Here is a 24,024-nt window from a genome sequence, read left to right as displayed (position 1 = left end):
CTGCCAGATTCCACCTTTCTGTTCTTCTCATGTATGCTGTTATTTCTCGGAAGCTGAGTCCTAAATGTTGTTAGGCTGTGCAAAGAAAAAATTTAGAAGGGCCAAAGCCCAACTGGAGCTCAATACATCTATTACTTTTAAAGACAATAAAAATGTTTTTTGTTTGTTTGTTTGTTTTTTAAATATAAATACATAAGGAAAAAAAAAAAAAAGAGAGAGAGAGAGAGAGAGAGAGAATTAAGGGGAATCTTCATCCTATATTGGATGTGAGAAAACAGAATAAGAAGAGATGAGGAAAAGACTGAGGTACTTAGTGCAATCTTTACCTCAATATTTAGCAGCAAGACCAGTTGTTCCCCTTGTACTCAACCCCCTGAGCTGGTAGATAAAGATATTGAATAGAATGAAGCCCTCATAATCCACAAGGAAATGGTTAGAGAACTGCTATTCTGCTTCGATGTACTCAAGTCTATTTGGGCTCCACACATTGGTACTGAGGGAGCTGGCTGAAGTGCTCACCAAGCCTCTTTCCATCACTTGCCAACAGTCCTAGCTATCAGGGGAGGTCCCAGTTGACTGGTGACTAGCAAATGTGACAGCCATGTAAAAGAAAGGCCAGAAGGAAGATCTCGAGAACTACAGGCCTGTCAGTCTGACCTCTGAGCTGGGGAAGCTCATGGAGCAGATTGTCTTGAGTACCATCACACAACACTTTCAGGACAATCAGGTGTTGAAGCCCAGTCAGCATGGGTTTATCAAAGCCAGGTCCTGCTTGACAAATCTGATCTCAATCTATGGGAAGGTGATGCGTGTAGTGGGTTTATGTGTCAAGGTTTTGGTAGCAGGGAGCCATAGGGGTGGTTTCTGTGAGAAGGATCTAGAAGCTGCCCCATGTTTGGGAAGGGCCCCACTGGTGACCAGAGCTGAGCCAATAAGCGATGTTGTTTTGCGCCTCTGTGAGAGCATATTTAAGACAGGGAAAAAAAAGCTGCGGTACACAGCAGCCAGGAGAGTGAAGGGAGTGAGAAAACAGCCTTGCATGTGCCAAGGTCAGTGCAGAAGGAGGGGGAGAAGTGCTCCAGGCTCCGGAGCAGAAGTCCCCTGCGGCCTGTGGTGAGGACCATGGTGAAGCAGGATGTCCCCCTGCAGCCCATGGAGTACCACGGTGGAGCAGGGTTCCATGGTGCATTCCGTGGAGGAGACCATGGTGGAGCAGGTGGCCCTGCACCGATGGAAGCTGCCGCCTGTGGAAGATCCCTGCCCGAACAGGTCCCAGGCTGGACCTGTATCCTGTGGAGAGGAGACCACACAGGAGCAGGTGACCTGGCAGGAGCTGCTGCCCGTGGGGGAGCCAGGTTGGAGCAGTTTGCTCCTGAGGGATGGACCCCGTGGTAAGGACCCATATCTGGAACAGTTCTGGAAGAGCTGCTGCCTGTGGGAAGCCCATGCCGGATCAGTTCATCAAGGACTGTGTCCCGTGGGTGGGACCCCACAGCAAAGGGGACGAGAGTGACCGAGAAGGAGCGGCAGAGAAGAAATGCTGTAGACTGACCATAACCCCCATTCCCCCGTTCCCCTGCGCCGCTCGGGGGGAGGAGGTGGAAGAGGGTGGATGGGGGGAGAAGGTGCTTTTGGTTTCTTTCCTTTGTTTCTCACTTCTCTAGCTTGTTAATAATGAGCAATAAATCTTACTATCTTCTTATGCCGAGTCTGTTTTGCCCGTTACAATAATTATTGCGTGATTTTCTCGTCCTTATCTCAACCCTTGGGCCCCTTTTCACATATTTTCTCCCCATTCCTCTTTGAGGAGGGGGAGTGAGAGAGCGGCTGTGGTGGAGCTCAGCTGCCCACTCGAGCAGAACTACGACAAAGCCTCTTTGGTATGGAGGATGACGGCTGAAATATAAATATGGAGAGGCCTGGCAGATTGATTACATCGCACTCCCTCAAACTCGCAATGGCAAGCGCCACGTACTTACAATGGTAGAAGCAACCACCGGATGGCTGGAAACATATCCTGTGCCTCATGCCACCGCCCAGAACACTATCCTGGGCCTTGAAAAGCAAGTCCTATGGCGACATGGTACCCCAGAAAGAATAGAGCCAAACAATGGAACTCATTTCCGAAACAACCTTATAGACACTTGGGCCAAAGAGCATGGTATTGAGTGGGTGTATCACATCCCCTATCATGCACCAGCCTCCGGGAAAGTTGAACGATACAATGGACTGTTAAAGACTACATTGAAAGCAATGGGCGTTGGGACATTCAAAAATTGGGATACGCATTTGGCAAAGGCCACCTGGTTAGTCAATACTAGGGGATCTGCCAACCGAGCTGGACCTGCCCAATCAAACCTGTTACGTACTGTAGATGGGGATAAAGTCCCTGTAGTGCATGTAAAAAATATGCTGGGTAAAACAGTCTGGGCTACTCCTGCCTCAGGAAAAGGCAAACCCATCCGTGGAATTGCTTTTGCTCAGGGACCTGGATACACTTGGTGGGTGATGCAAAAGAACGGAGAGGTCCGGTGTGTACCTCAAGGAGATTTAATACTGGGTGAGAATAGCCCATGAACTGAATTGTACCATGTTAATTACTATATAATACTGTATGTTATCACTACCATGACTACTATAGGTGACTAATTAGAATGTATGGAAAAGAGTGTAACCTGAGCATGACGTAAATGGTATGGAATAAGGGGTGGATAGATGTCCTGGTTTCAGTTAGAACAGAATTAATTTTCTTCCTAGTAGCTGGTGGAATGCTCTGTTTTGGCTTAGGATGAGAAGAGTGTTGATAACACCCCGATGTTTTAATTGTTGCAGAGCAGTGCTTCTACCAAGCCAAGGACATCTCAGCCTTTTGCTCTGTCCTGCCAACAGGCAGGCTGGGGGTGCAGTAAGAGCTGGGAGGGGACAGACCCAGGGCAGGTGACCCAAACTAGCCAAAGGGGTATTCCATACCATCTGACGTCATGCTAAACAATATATAGGGGTGGCTAGCCGGGGGGAGGGGGCCGGACTGCTCGGGGTTAGGCTGGGCATCGGTCAGCGGGTGGTGAGCAATTGCATTGTGCATCACTTGTTTGTACATATTAGTAGTAGTAGTATTATTATCACGTTTGTATTATTATTATTATTATTATTATTATTATTATTATTTTATTTTATTTTATTTTATTTTATTATTGTTATTATTATTTTCCTGTCTTATTAAACTGTCTTTATCTCAACTCACGGGCTTCACTTTCCATTTCTCCCCCCTGTCCCAGAGAGGGAGGGGGGAGGGTGAGCGAACGGCTGCGTGGTGTTTAGCTGCCGGCCAGGTTAAACCACGACACTGGGGAAGGGCAGGGCGAGGGGGACCTCCTCTGGCTGTATCTCTGAGGGGGTTGTGGAGGATGCGTAGCCAGGATCTTCAGCTGGGTTCAGGGTGGGAGGATAAAAGACAACAGCTGTGAAGGTGAAAGAGGAGAGCTTCAGGCTAAAAAGAAGGCAAAAAGCCTTCCCACCATGAGCTCAGCTAGGCGTCACCCAGAGGCTGTGCAGTCTCCGTCTTTGCTGGTTTTGCAAAATGCAACAGGATCAAGCCCTGAACAGCCTGTTCTGACCGTGCTTATGACAGCTTGGGCTGCAGGCCTCCTGAGGACCCTGCCAACATGCCTTATGGTCCTTTGACCTCAGGCCCAGTTTCTGGTGGTGCCAGAGGAGATGCTGTGTGGCCTGAATCCTCCTGTGCTGTAGGGGACCATCTAAAGCCAGGCAGGTGAACATCTCCTCTTCTCCCTTGGCTGTAACTGTAGCCTGGGAGACACTGCCTCAGCCATCTCTGCGTTACACCTCCAGCTCCTGTCTTCCAGCTGTAAGCACCTGAAAGTCCATTGCCTGGATGTGCTCTGAGGTGTGGGAAGAGATCTAGGCTTTTCTGGGGTGCTAATTCTCTCCCTCTGCACGCTGCTCCTCTCAGAGACGGTCTCATTTTTCACTTTCTTTCCTACCTGGAGGGAAATGCATACTCTGTCCTGGCCATAAAGCTGAGCATGTTTACTACTTTTGCCACACTTCCACATCTCCTGGATCTGTCACCTGGAAAAGTGAATATTGCGTGCATGTTCGTGGCCCTGCTTTCTTCCATCTGTGCAGCAAGGTCCACATCTCAGTGTTATGTACTTTTTTGCAAAGACTGTGAATGGTCATGGATATGCAAAGATTCTTCGGGGGGGGGGGGGGGGGGGCTTGGGCACAGGGCTTTATACAAGATTACAAGATGCAGAATGATCTTAATGGTGTTGGCCTAACAATACTAGAAATGCTTTGAAAATGTCAATAAAAGTAAAAAAGAAAACAAAACTAAACAGAAATAAAGTCAAACTTCTAAAACATTGATAATTTATGGATGCACATTTACAGCTTTTACAAACTTTGGTGATTCTGCTTTCCTTTTTTTTCATAGTTAAAAATGGCCAATATTGATGTTTTGACACACTGCCCAGCCTCCACCTGCAGCTCCTGAGGGCCTCTGGTCTCCCACAGCTCCTCTTGACAGCTGCCAGCCTCAGGCAAACACCTCCAGTACAGAGGGGCCCCTGAACCTAGCAAGGTCTGCCTGGAAAGGTGAACAAATTATTCCAACATAGGAAAGAAAATATAAATAAATAAATATATAAATAAAAGAGCACGTGTTCATCACTTCAAACACTCTGCCTAGAACAGTCCTTGTATGGCCATCCCTTGGGGAAGGTGAACCTCATTAGCTGCAGCTTGCACTGGGCACACAGCTGAGGAGAGTGTTTTACTGTTTACTGAACTGCACCACACTTAACTTTGGTTGGTTTTCAATGGGGAGCAGTCCTTCTGTGCCTGCGTGCAGGCAGTTCTGTGGGGAAAAGGGATGGGAGTTGGTGCAAAGGAGCTGTAACATGCAGCTGCAGCCCTGACTGGAGAAGTCTGATGGGAGGAGAAGTGCTGCAAGTCCCAGGTGGCTCCTGAGAGAAATGGTGGGGCTGGGAAGGTGAGGAGCAAGGTTGCCCACAGAGTGCTTGGCCTCAAGGGACTGCCTTTCCAAGCTGACCAGACCTCCTTAGGAGACCCTCTGGATCAATAGCAAAGGGAGAGGGCAGGGAATTGAAATAAATCAATAAAGAATCCAGCTTGAAGGGAAAACTCCCTTATTATCAACTGCTCATTGAAATGTGCCTCATTCACTAGCTTTCTGAAATCTCCCCAATTAGACGTAAAAGCTCTGAAGCCTTGAAGGAACTGCTGGGCAGAAAGAGGACACAGGAGGGCTCTCTGCATTGTGCCGAGCCCCAGGGTGTATTTGGCGCTGAGTCCATGCACCTCTGATGCTGAGAGGAGATAGCGCAGGCTGTTCAAGAGGTTAAGGCCAGGAGAAATGCTGAAGGTTCTGGGAGTGTTAATTGGTCCCACTGGGGGCCATTACCACCACAGCTCCCCCATGGACTTGTTAGCAAAGGAAAGGGGAGGCAGTGATGATAGGCAGGCAAAGGCAAAGTAAAGGTGGCCCTGATGGCAAGGAAACCTTGATGTGTTTTATCAAAGCAAGCACCAAGGCCTGACACCCGGCTCTGGTAAGAGAGCTTCTGTCCCTCACACTGCTCTTCAAGGGGCAGTGGGATCTGGGGTGTGTGATGGCAACTAAAGGACAACAGTACAACTCCAGTGCACAGGGCTGCAAGGAGGCCACATGGTTCCAGTGCCAGGAGCACCATGTGTCATCTCACAGGCTCCAGTGGCAGAGACAACAGCCAGAGCCACGGGGACAAAGACTTCTGCTGTGTCAGGGCCTTCCAGCCCTGTCAGTGCCCTTGGACATCTCCCCACAGGTTGTCCTATCCTGTCCCATGCCTGAACCATTTTCCCTGCAGCCTGGAGACATCCAACCTGCTTCCCCACCACAGCATCTCCCTACCCATGCTAGGGACTCCTTGTGCTCATTGCCTCTGACTTGAAACACAAGCCATGGGCTGAAGCAGACTCCCTCTGAGTCACCACAGCACTGCCCTTGGAGTGGCATTTCTTCCTCCTCATCACCACTCTGGACCTCCAAAACAGCCACTTCTTGGTGGATTTCCTTTCTCATGCTCTTTACCCTTACCCAAAATGTGCCATCATCTCTGAAAGCAGATTTCTGTCTGTCAGGAGCTCCTACAAGGGTGCCCTGAGCCTGTGCTTCACCAGGTCTAGGAAGCGCAGAGCTCTCAGCCTCCACACACATGACCCCTAGCCCTGTCTTGGCACACCTCCTCTGAACCCTTTCCTTTCCTCCCTAGTCCTTCAGAAAAGGAGCCTCACACTGGGAAGGCCTCTTCCAGTTATGGCCACACCAGTGTGGAGTCATGGAAGATGAGAAGTCCCTTGCCTGGGTGGACACACTCCTCCTAGATCATCCCAATGTGGATGTGACCATATCCGTATATAGCACTGCCGGCTCATATGGCATCCCTGGTTGTGCCCAAGCTCTCTCCTCCTGGTTGCTCTTCCTGAAGTCCGGTCTAAGCCTGCTGTGATGTATGGAGCTGTGCTGCCCCTAATGCAGAGCAGAGCATCACAAGATGGGAAAGAGAGGCTCTCTTCTCCTTGGAAAACAGAATGAGATTTATCCACCAAATCCCAGCGTTTCACAAGGTCGTCTGCAAGGAACACTTACTGTCAATGGACAAGTCTCAGGTTAGGAACCATGTAAAGAAACTGGGAACTGTGAGCATGGTAGCCCCAAGCCCTGCCTGCCCTCCTCCTGCCACGCTCCATCAGGCGGCTGCAGCAGAGGGGACCCACAGCCAGCCCCTGGCTGGGCTCTGCCAGCCACCTCTCCAGTGCCATCCCTGCTGCCTTGGGGTGCTCTGTGAGGTGCTGGGTGACCTCACAAGGCCTGCTGGCCAGCACATCTTCTGCAGGGCAACCAGCAATGCAGCAGGGACCTCACCACAGCCCTTCCATTCCCCTCTCCTCCCCTCATTCTCGGCCTTGTCTCTGCTGGCAGGAGCAGCCTTGGGAGGGGCTTCCTGGCCTCCCATTGATACTGAGCTGAAAGGAGAAATAGTCTCTTCCTTGACAGAACAATGGCTTCAAATTTGAAAAGCTTCATTAGGAGATAGGTGAAACCTTTACTAGGTTTTGTTAGAAAGAAGGAAGTTCAGAAACATTCACCCCTGATGTTACTTTAGTCACTAATTAGTCAGCTTTATCTGTAAGAGCCTACAGACTTGTATCTCAGAATGAGGGCAAAGTGACCGAGGCCTAGAGCATGTGTCAGAAGATTAGGTGAGAAACTCATGCTATGCATATATCCTTGGATGTGTAACCACCTAAGCTTTGTATGCATGCCTGAGATGAAAGAATAAGAGAAGAAAGATTTCGATGGCTTGAGCATGGACAAGAACTGGATTCAACTAATGAACATAGTGAGGAAGACTACCGATGACCACCAGAGACCCCTGAAAGACAGGGGAAACAAATGTGCATGTGTCAGCAACACTTACTGATTTTAATGAGTTACAGGAAGTAGTATGAATATGTTTTGGGGAAATGTGATTAACATGTATGTTTTGCTTGTATATAATCCCTATAGCTCAAACAGTTCTGTAAGCACTGGAGTGATCCCCTGTGTGTCCAGGACCTCAATAAAAGAACGCCTGCTTTCTAAAACTCCAAACTGAGTCTTAGAGAGTTACTTTGACTGGCTTTTATAGTATCACCCTCGCCTCCTGCCAGCTGCTGCCCTCTGAGGATCCTGCTGTGAAATATGTTCATCTGATTCGTGTCAGTATGGAACAATGCTAGGGCCGCATGGTATGATGAATGTGACCTTCTGTCTTACATACCCTTGTATAACCACAAGTCTAAGAAAACCAGAGTGGTTAATGTATATAGTTCTTGTATCTTGCAAAGGAATGTTTTAGCAATTTGTGTCAATAGAGAGCTTGAAGGGAAATGTATTTGTAGGCTTTTCCTTGGAGTCTCTGATATCTGGGGGGTTCAGAATAACTGCTAACTGTTATGACTTTTGCATGGGACACTATGCAAGTCTCTGATATCTGGCCAGGAGATTAAGGAGCAGGGGAGAGCTGAAGAACAACTAAAAGACAAAGCTTGCAGGGGACACTGCACAAGTCTCTGACATACAGCCAAGTTGGACAAAGGAGAAGGACAAGAGGGAGGAAGACTATGAGCCTTCAGCACGAGAGAACCACAGAGACCCTCAGAGGGACCACCAGATACGCATGCTCCAGTAGGAGGGTTTGGATTCCAGAAACTAATTATAATAACCCTGTGGGTTTTTTTTGAAGTAGTAATGAATTTGTATCAGCCTAGGAGCATAAAAATCATCCGCTTGATGTAACTGGTGTGCGTCTTGGTGGAGCAGAGACTCCCGGCGCACCCAGTGCTGCTTGCTTACCTGTATTCATTTAATAAATTGTAAACTTTGATTATAGTCCTATTTTGAAGACTGAGCCATTTATTACACTGGTACAAACGTGGCCCCGCACCAACAGCACTGTTTGTGCTGCCTTTGCTGCCTTGCCTTGTCCTCTCCCTCGACTCCTTGTCTTTTCCAGGCCACACATTCCACACCCAAACGCATCCCTTTGCTGTGGCCACCCTCTCCCCTGCCCAGCGGGATGGCAGAACCAGGGCAGGACATGGTAGAGTTAGGCTGTGTAGCACCCATGCAGAGCACTTGTGGCAAAGTGGGAGCTGAGATTGGGTGGTGCAGAGGAGGCCCCATGCAGGAAAGATGAGGTTAAACACCAGCTTTGCAGTGTGTGTGTGGGGGGGGGCTGGTGTCCATCGTGGTTTGGCATGGGAGGCTTCTGGCCATGAAGGGGCAAGGGATGGGTTGACACAACTTCTCTGGGCAACCTGTTCCATTGACCACCACCCCCAAAGGAAAGAATGTCTTCCTTATACCTAATTTTAAAGCACCCTCTTTTAGGCCCCCTTTAGGTACTGGAAGGCTGCTATAGAGAACCAGCTTTCTCAGCCAGTCTTCACTGAAAAGTTGCCCCAGACTCTCTATCTTGTTTTTGGCCTCTTCTAGACTTTTTCTAATAATTCTAATACTTCCATGTCCTTCTAGAGTTTGGGGTCCCAGAACTGAATGCAGTACTGAAAAGCAGAGCTGAGGGAGAGAATCAACTCTGTCAACCTTTGGGCCAAACTTGATTGATGCCACCCAGAATGCAGTTGGCTTTCTGGGCTGCAAACTCACATTGCCAGCACAGGTTGAGCTTCTCATCCACCAGTACCCCAGGTCCTTCTCCTCAGAGCTGCTCTCTACTCATTCTCCACCCTGCCCCAATCCAGCTGCAGGACCTTGCACTTGGCCTTTGTGAACCTCATGAGGTTCCCACAGGAAAATCTCTCAATCCGGTCCGGGTCCATCTGCATATCATCCTTTCCCTCCAGTGTATTGACTGCACCACCCAGATTGGTGTCATCAGCATACTCACTGAGACTGCACTCAATCACACTGTCCATGTCACTGACAACAGTGCTGGCCCCAGTACTGACTCCTGAGGAACACCACTCTTTACTGACCTCCACTTGGACATTGAGCTGTAGACTCCAGCTCCTTGAGGGTGACCATCCAGACAATTCCTCACCCACCAGGTGATCCATCCATCACACCCATGTCTCTTCAATTGAGAGACAAGGCTATTGTGTGGGACAGAGTCAAATGATTTGCACAAGTCAAAGTTCACGATGTGAGGTGCTCTTCCCCTCTCCACCAATGCTGTAAACCCATCGTAGAAGGCCACCAGGTTTGTCAGGTACAATCTGCCCTGTGTGAAGCCATGTTGGCTGTCACCAACAGCCACCAGTTTGCTGTCACCACCAGTCCAAAAGGCAGAGTAGAATGACATGTCAGAGAGAAGCATTTGCAATGAACCTGTGCAAGGAGGGTGACAAAAATCTCATGGGAACACTGGGGGTAATTACTGGAGTTCTACACAGAGAAATGTCAAGGCTCTGTGAGTTGCCCATATCTGATCTGGCCTCGTGCACTGCTCATCCACACTGGGCTGTTCAGAGACACCAGTCCCTGCCTTACACATACACAGTGCACTGCAGCACTTGAAGGGTCCCTCTGGCTCCTGCAGCCACTGCCAGAGGCTGGGAGGCACCTCAGCCCTGTGGTGGGTGCATTACCTTGCTCTGTCCTCCTCTGAGATGCCCCACAGCATGAGAAATGGGCACAGGGACCTTGAGGGTTCAAGGAAACACATTGCAGAGCTGCATTCAGGTCTTGCACTTTGGACTAGACGGTCTCTGAAGGTGCCTTCCCCCTGGACAGATGCCCCATGGTTGTTACTCTCAGGAAGAAAGGACCTGAAGACACTCTGCCCCACTGGCCTTCATGACACCCCTAGGGATAGCTGATGGCCTCTGTGCTCGCTCTTGTTCCTCTCTCCATGTGCATACAATGTGCCTGCAGGTAGCAGCAGCTGCAAAGGGTTTCTGTTCCTGTGTCTCTCCTGCACCTGGACAGGCCCTGCTCTTCTCCCAGCACATCCTATATACCAGGGAGCCTTTGGGACTCTTGTTGAGCATGTTCTGATGTGACGGCAACTCTGAAAGATGATGTGAGCCTTCAGGCATGGCCCTTTTAGGAGGGAAATTCTGTTCTGGAGGCCAGCTGTGTCACTCATGTGCCAACTGCCTGTCCCTGCCTGCAGTCCCAGCACAGCCTCACAGCAGCACTGGCACCAAGCTACAGGAGCATCCAGGCCTTAAACCGCCGACAGGGCTCAGCAGGAGAGGGTGTCAGTGGCAGGAGAGCAGCTCTGCATGGACCCAGTGCTGGTGCTCCCAGGCTGGACTGCCACGACTCTTTTCCCCTCCACCGCTGCACACTGTCCCTGAAGCCACAGAAAATGTCTCAGAGGAAGGATATAAGACAAAAAGTCACTTTAATTGGTTTAAATACTCAAGCAAAATGAAGAATTATATTTCTTTGTGGAAAATATTTGATAAAATAAAATTGAGAAAAAGCAGAACACCAATAAAAACACAAGAACATAATACCCACTGGCTTCACCTATCATGATTTGCATTACGAGTGATTTAGAGAAGAAGGCAGGCAATATATTGCTGAAGAAAAACACCCAGTCATCACTTTCCACATGGCAACCTTGATCTCCTTGTTCCTCATGCTGTAGATGAAGGGGTTCACTACTGGAGGCACAACCAAGTACAGAAATGCCAGAACAACATCCAGGGAAGGGAAGGAAATTGATGGGGGCTTCAGGTGGGCAAAGATAACTGTGCTGAGAAAGAGGAAGACCACAGCCAGGTGAGGGAGGCATGTGGAAAAGGCTTTTTGCCGGCCCTGCTCAGAGGGCATCCTCAGCACAGCCCTGAAGATCTGCACATAGGACAGCACAATGAAAACAAAACAACCCCCAAATAGAAAAGCAGTAACTGTAGTAAGTTGAACTTCCCTTATGTACAAGTCTGTGCAAGAGAGCTTGAGGATCTGGGGGATTTCACAGAAGAACTGGCTGAGAGAATTGCCTTGGCAGAGGGGCAGGGAAAATACGTTGGCAATGTGCAGCACAGCTTGGAGAAAGCCACTGCCCCAGGCAGCTGCTGCCATCTGGGCACAAGCTCTGCTGCCCAGGAGGCTCCCGTAGTGCAGGGGCTTGCAGATGGCAATGTAGTGGTCGTAGGCCATGACAGTGAGAAGAGAAAGTTCTGCTAAATTCAAAATGTTATAAGAAAGAGCTGTGCAACACATCCTGAATAGGGTATGGCCTTGGTGTCCCAGAGCAAATTGGCCATGGCTTTGGGCAGAGTAGTGGAGATGCAGCCCAGGTCGTTGAGGGCAAGGTTGAGGAGGAAGAAATACATGGGGGTGTGCAGGCGGTGGTCGCAGGCTACGGCAGTGAGGATGAGTCCGTTGCCCAGGAGGGCAGCCAGGTAGATGCCCAGGAAGAGCCCAAAGTGTAGGAGCTGCGGCTCCCGCGTTTCTGTGAATGCCAGCAGGAGGAACTCAGTGATGGAGCTGTTGTTACACATTTATTGCCCCTGAGCAAGGTAGTTTGTCCAAAAGAAGAAGTGACATTGTAAAATTTAAGGACTTCTCTGACCAAAATACTTTGTATGTCTCATAGAACAGTCACACACAACACATTCTTTCCCATTCCTTTCACAGGAAGAGCTTTCTGCAGCTGCTTGGCTTACTTCTGCTTGGTGTTCTGAGGGTGCCAAAAGAAGCAGGGGGCTGTGCTGTGGGCTCTGCAGCAGTCAGTCCTAGTCTACAGCAACAGGTAAAAGGGAACCCTAAGTGATCTGGGAAGTCCACTGGGCAAGGTCATCTCCCTGTCTACAGGAATGGAGAAGGTCAAATAACTCCTCAAGAAACAGCAAAGGTGGTGTTGGTACAGTCTGTGTGTGGAGGTGTGTGAGGTGCCTCAGAGCAGCAGCAATGCTCGAGGAGCCTTAGTCTCTACTACAGATGCTCCTACTCCATTACCATCCTTCTGTCTCAGCACATGGGCAGGAAAATGAAGCAGATTCTAAAAAGTGCACTGCCTTCAGGTAGCTCTTGCCGGGCAGTTCTGCAGTGCAGTGCCCTAGGGAGGTGTGGGGCTGTGAGCAGCCTGCCCCAGGCAGCAGACTCTGGGCAGCAGCAGGACCCTGCCCTGCCCTGCGGTACCAGGGGGGCTCCTTCCACCCTCAGCTTCTCCCCGCAGCCCCTGGGCAGCTCCCCAGGCAGGCTGATTGTGGAGACTGGCAGGTAGCAGAGGCCCTGCCGCGGCACACAGCCTCTGGGGCACAGCAGGGACCCTGCTCTGCACCACAGCCCTGGGCACCCCTGCCTGCATCCCCGGCTTCACAGCCTGCAGCCGGCCTCAAGAGACGGGAGCCCTCGGGCCCTGCATGCTGACCCTGCAGCACACAAGCCCTGCATGCCCTTCAGCTCCAACACCAAGCATCCTCCTGACAGCTCCCATCAGCTGAGGGCTGGGCCAGCTCCAGGAGAGCCTGGCAGGGTGTGCAGTGGCATTGCCCTGCACCCAGAGACTTACCATGGGGAGGTGGCTGGGAAGCTTTCTCCCTCTGCCAGCTCTCCCCTGCCTTCCTATTCCAGGCTGCCCTGAACCTCTCTCCCCCTTCTCTCCTCTCCCCATGCCAGCTGCACGCAGTGCCCCCAGCAATGCTGTGCCTGGCAGAGGAGCTTTATCTGGGTGGCTGAAGCAGCTTCTCAAGTAGTCCAAGTCTGATGCAAACTCCAAAGCCTCTCACAGTGCTAACGGTCCCACTGAGGGACATTACTGTCAAGGCCTCCCCATGGACTTGTTAGAGCAGAAAAAGGCAGGCAGTGAAGACGGGGAGACCAAGGCCCAGGAAAGGCCCTGATGCTGAGGAAACCTTGATGTGTCCCATGAAGTCCAACAGTCGGGCCCTGACCCCAACCTCTGGGAAGGGAGATGCTGTCCCTCCAGTGGGGTTTAGGGCTCTTCCTGGGTCAGTGCACGGTGGGTAAGTGCCAAGTACAAGGCTACAGGAGGACATCTCCCAGGCTCCTGGAGGGGGATGAGAAGGCATTGAGGCCCTACTGCTGTAAGGATGAGGTGTCTCCTCATAGGCATCACTGAAGGAGACAAGGGCCAGAGCCCAGCAGACAAAGCTGTTGGCTCTGTCGGGGGTTTCATCTTGCAAAAGATCCTTGACAATAACCACCACACGCTGTCCTATTGTCCTGGTTTCAGTTAGAACAGAATTAATTTTCTTCCTAGTAGCTGGTGGAATGCTCTGTTTTGGCTTAGGATGAGAAGAGTGTTGATAACACCCCGATGTTTTAATTGTTGCAGAGCAGTGCTTCTACCAAGCCAAGGACACCTCAGACTTTTGCTCTGTCCTGCCAACAGGCAGGCTGGGGGTGCAGTAAGAGCTGGGAGGGGACAGACCCAGGACAGCTGACCCAAACTAGCCAAAGGGGTATTCCATACCATCTGACGTCATGTTAAACAATATATAGGGGTGGTTAGCCAGGGAAGGGGGCCGGACTGCTCGGGGTTAGGCTGGGCATCGGTCAGCGGGTGGTGAGCAATTGCATTGTGCATCACTTGTTTGTACATATTATTATTATTTTCCTATTATCACCATTGTATTATTATTATTATTATTGTTATTATTATTTTGTTATTATTATTTTCCTGTCTTATTAAACTGTCTTTATCTCAACTCACGGGCTTCGCTTTCCATTTCTCCCCCCCGTCCCAGAGAGGGAGGGGGGAGGGTGAGCAAACGGCTGTGTGGTATTTAGCTGCCAGCCGGGTTAAACCACGACACCTATGCTGTCACGTCTGCACCTGTTTCCCTGCAGGACTTAGATACCCACCTTGCTTCCCCACCTTGCTCTCACCTTGCTCTGAGCACCTTCCTGACTTGACTGATTTCTCTCAATCTGCCCTCATTAATCCATGAAACACAAAGCCAGGGGCTGATCCGGACATCCCTAGAGAGGGAGGGAGAAGGATGAGTGAACCTCTACAACAATTTAGTAGAGGTAAGAGGCTTCAGCTAATATTGATGCTGCTTTAACACAGAATTAAAACATTGATGTAAGGCCGTTAGCCAATTTTAAAGAGTAACCAGTTTTAAAGAAAACCCACATTTGAAGAGTTTTAAAGAGTAATCCCTAAACCTAAATGCTACTCCAACACCCTGACAAGAATCCCTATTCTAATGCTTGAACTCAAAGTATTCCATGAAGCAAAACTCAGCCCATAGTCCTTTGCCCTTGCCTTTACTCTTGTCCTCACCCTAATCCCTGCCTTCAATACTAGCATTAACATGTTCCATTAAACCTAGACTTCTAGGCAGATGTAAAACAAAAAACCATTCCACAAAGCTTGCCCATAACCTAACCACAGACCTGACACCCTAAGCAGAACAGCCCATGTGCTAAATTTCTAATCCAGAAAAGTGAACCCTTGTCTCTAAGGGACTAGAGAGGTCAGCTCTGCCTCAGGATCTCCAGCCCCAGCAGGTGGAATGTGACTGTGGCAGGGACTGTGAGGTCACTTCTGCCTCTGCAGTGGATAGGGCAGCAGCAGGAACGTGTCACAGAAAGGGACTGTGAGGTCACTTCTGTCTGAAGCTGACAGGTCAGCCTTGCCTTCTCCCTGGGATCTGTACTTTCCAGCTGACATCTGCCAGTGGCCCTGCTAGGCCAGCAGAAGGCACCTGGTTGGCATGCTGACTATGGGATCCCCTCTTCCTCCATACCCAGGAGGACCCAGACAGAAAGAAGGCCCCAAGATGGGTCATCTTGTCCCTTCTGCTTGAGTCCATGACTGGAGAGCAGGAGGCACAAAGCTTGGCTGTGTGTAGCCAAGAAGCTGCAAGAGCAGCAGCCAGCCCATGGCTCAGGAGATGCTGCTGAGGTGACTTCTGTCTTGTTGATTGCTGCACCCATGGGCTGAGGCCAACTGCGTGAAGTTCAACAAGGCCAAGTGCTGGGTCCTGCACTTGGGGCACAACAACCCCATGCAATGCTGTGGGAAGGGCAGCTGGACAGCTGCCCAGTCGAAAAGGACCTGGGGATATTGGTGGATAGTCGGCAGAATATGAGCCATCAGTGTGCTAAGTTGGCCAAGAAGGCCTGCCTTGTACCAAGGATACTGTGGTCAACAGACGTAGGGAAGTGATTGTCCTTCTGTATTTGGCCGTGGTGAGGCCACACCTCAAGGATTGCATTCAGCTCTGGGGCTCCATGTGTAAGAAGGACACGGATCTATTAGATCTGTGCCCCATCCCTTAATGCATTCAAGGCCAGTTTGGATGGGGCTTTCATCAACCTGATCTAGTGGAAGGTTTCCCTGCCCATGGGAGGTGAGTTGGAATTATGTGATCTGTAAGGTCTTTTCCTACATGAACTATTCTGTGATTCTGTAAATATGAAACACAGCACCATACCAGCTACTAGGAAGAAAAATTAACTCTATCTCAGACAAAACTAAGATAATGTCCAGCACTTATTCCATACAATCTATGTCATGCTCAGCTCTGTCACTTTCTGATTAATCACCACCACCTTTCCTGTCTTTTGATACACACACAAAAATGTCATGACCTTAGTCGATTGGTGTCAATAATAATAGTAATAATAATAATTCCTTTTGCGTTCTATTAAATTGCCTTTATCTCAACCCATGAACTTTTACTTTTTTTTTTTTTTTTTTTTTTTTTTTTTTTTTTTTTTTTTTCCTCTGAGTTCTCTCCTCCAACCCATTGGGTGAATAGTTTTGTAGTGCTGAGCTGCCTGCAGGGTCAAACCACAGCAAGTCTTCTTGGTGCCTAGCGTGGAGCACAAAGGTTGAGATGACAGATCTGACCAGAGCATTTTAAAAATAAATTATTATAAGCATTAGGTCAGTTTAACAGTTGCTGATCACAATATTGATCTTTCTGATCTGGGGTCTGTTGTGCTTCTTTTCAGAACTGTGTTGTATAGCACATTAGTAACTTCCATGTCATGCTGTTTGTCAGTTCTGGGGGCTGGTTTAAGGTTACTGTTTTTCTGTATTGGATAACATTGACTTCTGATAGGATCAAATTATTGCCCCCTCAATACCTCAGGAACCATCTCTTCATCTCTTGGAAACTATTAAGAATTACAGTCTTTGTCTTTTCTCCTCAGGGAGTAAATCTATGCAGGGTGGTGGGGGATGCTTTTCCCCACTTCTTCACTCTCCCTTTCTCCTTCACCTCATGCTTCTCTTCCAGGCTAATTACAATAGCTCTTCAAAGCTTTGAATATCCTTGGGATGGTCTTCTGGAGAAGAGGAGGCTCAGGGGTGACCTTATCGCTCTTTACAGATACCTTAAAGGAGGCTGTAGAGAGGTGGGGGTTGGCCTGTTCTCCCACGTGCCTGGTGACAGGACGAGGGGGAATGGGCTTAAGTTGAGCCAGGGGAGTTTTAGGTTAGATGTTAGGAAGAACTTCTTTACAGAAAGGGTTGTGAGGCATTGGAACAGGCTGCCCAGGGAAGTGGTGGAGTCACCATCCCTGGAAGTCTTCAAAAGACGTTTAGATGTAGAGCTTAGGGATATGGTTTAGTGGAGGGCTGTTAGCGTTAGGTTGGAGGTTGGACTCGATGACCTTGAGGTCTCTTCCAACCTAGAAAATTCTGTGATTCTGTGATTCTGTGAAACCAGCATGTTCCTATTTTTAGGTCTCCTGAATACCATTCAGTTTTTGTTTAAGTTTAAACAATTACTTAAACATGCCATCCAGAGATCTGTCCAGAGGCAGGAAAGTTAGGAGTGGCAGGGAGAGTTCGAGGATCTGGGCAGACGTCTAGTGTAGTGGGCATGTCCAGTGCTTTGGAATTTCACCTCTGAGCAAGTGCAGAATCCTAAAAAAACTTGTGAAATGCTTAGAAATTTGTGTCATCATCCCAGCAATTTCAAAGAGACACAAATCACTGCAATATGCTGGTGGTTAAGGTATGCTTATGAAGCTACAGTCCACGCCTCTCAAACCACTATGACTTTTCCTGCGGGCACACTCCAGCCCCTTTGACAGGCCCAGAGCCTGTCCAAAGCCACTCCAAACCCTGCTACAGGCCCTACAGGGCTTAATGGTTAAACACATCCCTATAATAGGCCCTATAACCACTCCCAAACCTGCAATAGGCCTTGCAGCCACTCCAACTCATCCAAAAGGCCCCGCAGCCAGAACAACCCCTGTGATGGTCCCTACAGCCACTCCAGCCCCTGCAATGGGCCACATCACTGGGCCAGAGAACCAACCTAAGCCAGTATCGGTTGCCTCTACCTGCAAGAGAAAACAGTGGGTGTGAAAAACTCAGTTTTTCTTTAGAAAGGAAGGAAACTCCTACCCAGACAAGAAAGGAGGAAAAAGAAGATGAGGCAGGTTTCTCCAAAGTTGGGCCATCTTGGAAGCAGGAGGTCAAAGCAGAAGAAATCATATAAGCATCAGAAACCAAATGGTCCCTGTCCCAGGGTAAGCTACGAGGTATGGGAAAAGATTTCAGCAATCATCTTGGTGAGCACATTGTCATCTGGCTGCTCCAGTGGGGGGAGAACAGGGCCAATAGCCTGGAATTGGAGAGCAGGGAAGCCAAGCAGCCAGAATCTCCCTCTAGGGAAGGGCTGATGGACAAAGCCATTGGAAAAGGGCACAAGGAACTTACTCCCATCATGCTTGAAGGAAAGGTCTCCCTTGAAAGATCTTGTACGTCAACCAGGAAAGTGGACCACCATGCAGAGGGGTATCCATTCCTGAGGAAATTAGACATGCTGAAGGCGATTTGTAGAAACCTAAATAACAGCTATCCAAAGATCCAGATGAAGTCAAGTGCACATGACCCATGTGGCAGGAGTTTGTACAGAACACACCATCATCATATGCCAACCCATTGGCAGTGATGACCAGGAAAGACCAAGAGGAACCCATGGTGGATGAATTGGCTAGCCAACTATGGCATTACAAAGAAAGTCTCTCTTCTTCCCTATGGGCCTGTGTCTCATCCAGAAAGAAACTTTCCCAAGAGGTCCAACAGCTCCAAGAGAATATGGCTTCCTCCCCACCTGCACGAACCAATAGCTCAGCTATCAGATGTAAGCATCCCTCTGCTCAAGAAAGGTAACATAGTGGGTACATACCAGTTTCTATCCTGTGCTTTTGACTGTGTGACCATGGAGAGGCCATGAGAAAATGTGATGCAAAAATTGACCTCCACCTTACAGGCACGGATACATGAAGCACAAGGAAAAACATTGTCAAAAAGTGGTTCTTCTGAGACACTTGCTGCTCCAATTTCTAGTGGTCAACCCTCCAAACAGAGTAAAGAATACTATGAGCAGGACTCGAGGGGCACAGCTTTCACCCTGGGGGAGGGAGAGGACAATCAGGTATATTGGACTTTGAGGATTATTGGCCTGGCACATCAAACCCAAGACTTAACTGTATTGGAGGCTGAAGTGAGTCTAATGGGGGAGTGGAAAATGCAACGCACTGGGACTGGCCTGGAGGCTCTGTGTAACCTTGGTGTAGACTACTTCAGGAGCAGGTACTTCAAAGGTCCACAAGGGTATTGGTGGGCTTATGGCATAGCTGTCTTGGAGACAGAGGACAGGAAACAGTTGTCTACCTTGCCCACTCTTTCACAGGACCCTTCTGCAGTGGAGGTGCTGATGGCCAATGAGCAGCAGGTGCCAATCGCTACCACAACAGTGCACCTGAGGCAATATTGCACTAACAGAGACTCCCTGAGTCCCATCTATGAGCTGGAGAGCCACGGAGTGATCAGCAATACTCTCTCACTCTTTAATAGTCCCATATGGACAGTGCAAAATTCTAATGGTGAGTGGAAGAGAACGGTGCACTTCTGTGGCTTGAATGAAGTCCCACCACCACTGAGTGATGCTGTGCCAGGCATGCTAGAACTTCATTCAGTACGAACTGGAGTCAAAGGCAGCGAAGTGCTATGCCACAATTAATATTGCTAATGCATTTTTCTCCATCCCTTTGGTGGCAGTATGAAGGCCACACTTAGCTTTCACATGGAGGGGTGTCCTGCCCACCTGGAATCAACTGCCCCAGGGCTACTTTTGCCATGGGCTGATCCAGACTGCCCTGGAACACAGGGAAGCTCCTGAACACTTCCAACATACTGATGCCCCATCACATGGGGCAACACAGCAGAAGTATTTGAGAAAGGGAAGCAAATGTTCCAAATCCTTCTGAAAACCTCTATTGCCCTATAACAAAGTAAGGTCAAGGGACCTGCACACGAGAGCCTAATGCAGGCTGTCCAGGTTCTGTGGGACCCCTGCTTGGGGAAAGGTTGGGCATCGGTCAGTGTGTGATGAGCAATTGCACTGTTCATCACTTGCTTTATACATATAACAATAATAAAAATAAAGTTTATTATTATTTATTAGTAGTATTGTTACTGTTATTCCTATCTCTTCATTTTCTGTCCTTTTACATTATCTTTATTTCAACCCATTGTCTTTTTAGGGGTGGGTGTGAGCTAACAGCTGTGTGGTGCTGAGGTGCCTGACAGGTTAAAGCACAACATGTTTGACAACCACAGTCTAAAAGCACAAATCACCCTTGTAAAAGTCATCCTTCCTGTGTTCAGAGAAGGGCAGTCGGTGATGAATTCTGTCTGCCTCAAACACCACACCCCAGCAAAGACCCTGCTGCCTTCAGGTGCTGTCAGCCCTGAGGCCTTGGGGACACCTCGCGGGAGCCCAAGGGCACAGAGCAAGCAAGCAAAGCGGGTGCTGTGCTGCTGAGCTGGGCCGGGCTCCTGGGCCCAAGGGGAGCTCCTAGCAAGCGGGCAGCGCATCAGAGAGACAGCTCTGCCCAGGAGCAGCTCCTCTGCACAGCGCAGAAGGGCTGGGGGCTCTGACAGCAGCTGGCACGGGGAGAGGAGAGAAGGAAAGAGGGCTTGTGAGGAGCTCAACAACAGAGGGCAGCGTGTAGTAGGACACATCTGCAGGCTCTTGACACTGTGAGTCTCTGGCAGCAGAGCAATGCAGGTGGGGTTGCCAGAGGGGTCTTCTACAGCTGGCACATTCGATGGCTGATAGTATCTGTCGGGATGGGTCTCTCTGTTTCTGAAGTGTTTTAGAGAATGGCATTATGAGGAAGCATTTCAAGAGGAAGATTGACTCTTGGTTTATCTGAAGGGTAAGGCTTTTTCTGCAGTCTGTGTTTTGAGATTCCTGCCATGGAGGGGAGGCAGATTTCATAGTAATGGATTATTGGGGTTGTACAGCAGACTGAGGCTCCTGGAGCATTGCATTGAAAAATCAAAGTGCCAGTTATTAATTTTGTGAAGTCCCTTCCCACACCTCATCCCACAGACTGCACTAACATCATCATTGTGGTCCTCTCAGGTTTTATCCTAGCTGACCTTAGGAGCTGCAAACCCTCTGTGATACCCAGTGCCCTGTCTTTGAGAGGTGTCTGCAGGCCAAAGCAGAGCACACAGCATTTGCAATGAGCAGGAGCTGCCTCCTCTGCAGGCAGAGCTGCAGCACAGGAGGGTCTGCTGAGTGTCCGTCTGTCCCTCCCTGGCCTTGCCTCCCCTGGCAGCAGCACGCTGGTGTTCCTCCTGGCTTCTCCAGCTGGCCGTGCTACTGCTGTTCTTGTTTCCAGGCATTAAAAGGAGCTTGGAGACAGGTCAAGGGAGGTGACCCTCCCCGTCTACTCTGCCTTGGTCAGGCCTCACCTGGAGTGCTGTGTCCAGTTCTGGTCTGCCCGGTGCAAGAAAGACAGGGATCTCCTGGAAAGAGTCCAACGGAAGGCCACAAAGATGATACGGGGCCTGGAGCATCTTCACTATGAGGAAAGGCTGAAACCTGGGTCTGTTCAGCCTTGAGAAGAGAAGACTGAGAGGGGATCTTATCAATGTTTACAAATATCTTAGTGTGGGAGACAGAGGGATTTGGCCAACCTTTTTTCAGTGGTTTGTGGGGACAGAACATGGAGCAAATAGCCAAAACATGGAACACAGGAAGTTCCGCACCAACATGCGAAAGAACTTCTTCACGGTGAGGGTGATGGAGCTCTGCAACAGGCTGCCCAGGGAGGTTGTGGAGTCTCCTTCTCTGGAGATATTCAAGGCCTGTCTGGATGCCTACCTGGGCAGCCTGCTCTAAGGAACCTGCTTTGGCAGGGGGGTTGGACCAGATGATCTCTTGAGGTCCCTTCCAACCCCTGCAATTCTGTGATTCTGGCTGGAGATGGGGTTTCACATGCACATGAAGTGAACCCTTGGTGTGCTTGGGGAATGGCAAATACAGGGACAGGGTGAGGTGTCTGGAGATGTGCACTCTGAGTCTGGATTCAGCAGTGTCCTGCTTCTTTTCAGGTGAACATGTGAGCATAATTATCCTACAGCTCATACACATGCCAGCAGAAGAGACCAGCCTCTATAGACAGATCGGCTGTCCCCTCTGAAAGTACAACCTGAACTAAAGGGACAGTACCTTTGCCTCTGAAGATTCACAGGATTTCACTTGGAATGCAACAGAAGTGCCCAGGATTTATGCCTTATAGACAGTCCTCAGGTGTGGTGGGGCAGCTAGAACATAATATAGAAAATATAAATCCACCTATGTTCTTCATCTCTTGCTGTAGGTCAGGACTGACTCCTGCATTGTCCAGAGCAGAGTTGCCTGCTCCCATGGAGGCCCTAAGGCAGCATCACTAATATGGCATGAAAAAGACCCGCCAAAGGTCTACAAATATTTGCAGAGGGAGGCTTAAAAGAGAAATGGAAATTATTCCTCTCACATAACTCTGTGGTAAATAGTCTTCCTCTGTCTTGAGCAGGACTCCGTGGCAGAACCTGTAAATGTCCAACAGCAGCTCTGTGAGTGAGTTCCTCCTGCTGCCATTTGCAGCCATGCGGGAGCAGAAGCTCCTGCACTTCACGCTTTTCCTGGGCATCTACCTGGCTGCCCTCCTGGGCAACAGACTCATCCTCACCGCTGTAACCTGCGACCACCGCCTCCACACCCCCATGTACTTCTTCCTCCTCAACCTCGTCCGCCTCGACCTGGGCTGCATCTCCACCACTCTGCCCAAAGCCATGGCCAATTTGCTCTGGGACACCAGGGCCATCTCCTATCAAGGCTGTGTTGCACAAGTCCCTTTCATAGTCTTCTTTTTTGATGCAGAGTATTCCCTTCTCACTGTCATGGCCTACGACCGCTACGTTGCCATCTGCAAGCCCCTGCATTATGGGAGCCTCCTGGGCAGCAGAGCTTGTGCTCAGATGGCAGCAGCTGCCTGGGGCAGTGGCTTTCTCAACGCTGTCCTGCACATGGCCAACACATTTTCCCTGCCCCTCTGCCACGGCAATGCTGTGGACCAGTTCTTCTGTGAAATCCCCCAGATCCTCAAGCTCTCCTGCTCAGATGCCTACCTCAGGGAAGTTGGGGCACTTGTCTTTAGTGTTTCTTTAGTTTTTGGTTGTTTTGTTTTCATTGTGATGTCCTATGTACAGATTTTAAGGGCAGTTCTGAGGATGCCCTCTGAGCCAGGCCAGCACAAAGCCTTTTCCACGTGCCTCCCTCACCTGGCTGTGGTCTCCCTGTTTCTTAGCACTGGCATATTTGCCTACCTGAAGCCTCCCTCCATTTCTTCCCCATCCCTGGATCTGGTGGTGGCTGTTCTATACTCAGTGTTGCCTCCAGCAGTGAACCCCCTCATTTACAGCATGAGGAACAAGGAGATCAAGCATGCAGTAAGGAAACTATTTGAATACATCTTTCTTCAGCAGAAATAATGTGCATATAATACTAACAGGACACACAGGATTTCTGAAAAAAAGACTCCATGCAAATTCTAGAAAGTAATTTTCTTTATTATTATTTCCTCTAACTTGTGGCTTTGATTTAATGTTATTCTAAGTCTCTTAATTTTATTATTATTATTATTATTATTATTATTATTATTATTATTATTAAGTCAATAATTTCAAATACCTTTACAATCAATATTCATGTTTAAATAAAGACAATAAAGAAACCCGGAGAAATTCATTGGTCTCAACTGCAATCTCTTCCCATCACCAGTGCCTCCAGCTGTGAACCCCCTCATCTACAGCATGAGGAACCTGGAACTAAGGGATGCAGTGAGGACGCCATTTCAATACATGTTCTTCAGCTTCTTCACCTATAACAATTATCCTATAATCAGAAACACCTATTTTTCTCAGAATTTTTTTTCTTAGTTTACATTTGTCTGTGTTATTATTTTCACTAACTATTGTTTCTGATATAAATAATATTATTCTTAGCCTTCTACTTGTTAAAGATTTACCTATAGAACCAGGCTTCCTGTGTAGATAAAGACAATAAAGAATCCAGCAGAAATTCATTGGTCTCAGCTGCCATCTCTTCCCATCTCCTCTGGAGCTGGGGGAGCAAACCCCGGCACGCAGGAGGGGCTCAGGGACAAGAGCCCAGCTGACACATGAACGAGCAGCCCTG

The 24,024-nt window shown here is 49.1% G+C and overlaps 2 protein-coding genes across 2 annotated transcripts; one reads left to right on the top strand and one right to left on the bottom strand.

Moving 5' to 3' along the window:
- Nucleotides 1-11,083: 11,083 nt before the first annotated feature.
- Nucleotides 11,084-11,767, bottom strand: LOC311428629 (olfactory receptor 14C36-like; the record flags this gene model as incomplete). The annotated part of the gene is made up of 1 exon (XM_084539984.1): nt 11,084-11,767. The coding sequence occupies one exon, from the start codon at nt 11,765-11,767 to the stop codon at nt 11,084-11,086; it is 684 nt and encodes a 227-aa protein (XP_084396110.1).
- A 6,257-nt stretch (nt 11,768-18,024) lies between these two features.
- On the top strand, nt 18,025-23,276 carry LOC311428628 (olfactory receptor 14A16-like; the record flags this gene model as incomplete). The annotated part of the gene is made up of 4 exons (XM_084539983.1): nt 18,025-18,278; nt 18,834-18,921; nt 19,180-19,372; nt 22,432-23,276. Coding segments are annotated over 4 exons (1,380 nt in total), but the record flags the coding sequence as incomplete, so codon positions are not given.
- Between the last annotated feature and the right edge of the window lie 748 nt (nt 23,277-24,024).

This window comes from Aythya ferina (assembly GCF_964211825.1).
Source record: "Aythya ferina genome assembly, contig: HAP1_SCAFFOLD_104, whole genome shotgun sequence".
Taxonomy (NCBI): domain Eukaryota; kingdom Metazoa; phylum Chordata; class Aves; order Anseriformes; family Anatidae; genus Aythya; species Aythya ferina.
Note: the sequence above shows the minus strand (reverse complement) of the source record. Positions and strands in the feature narration are given on the sequence as shown.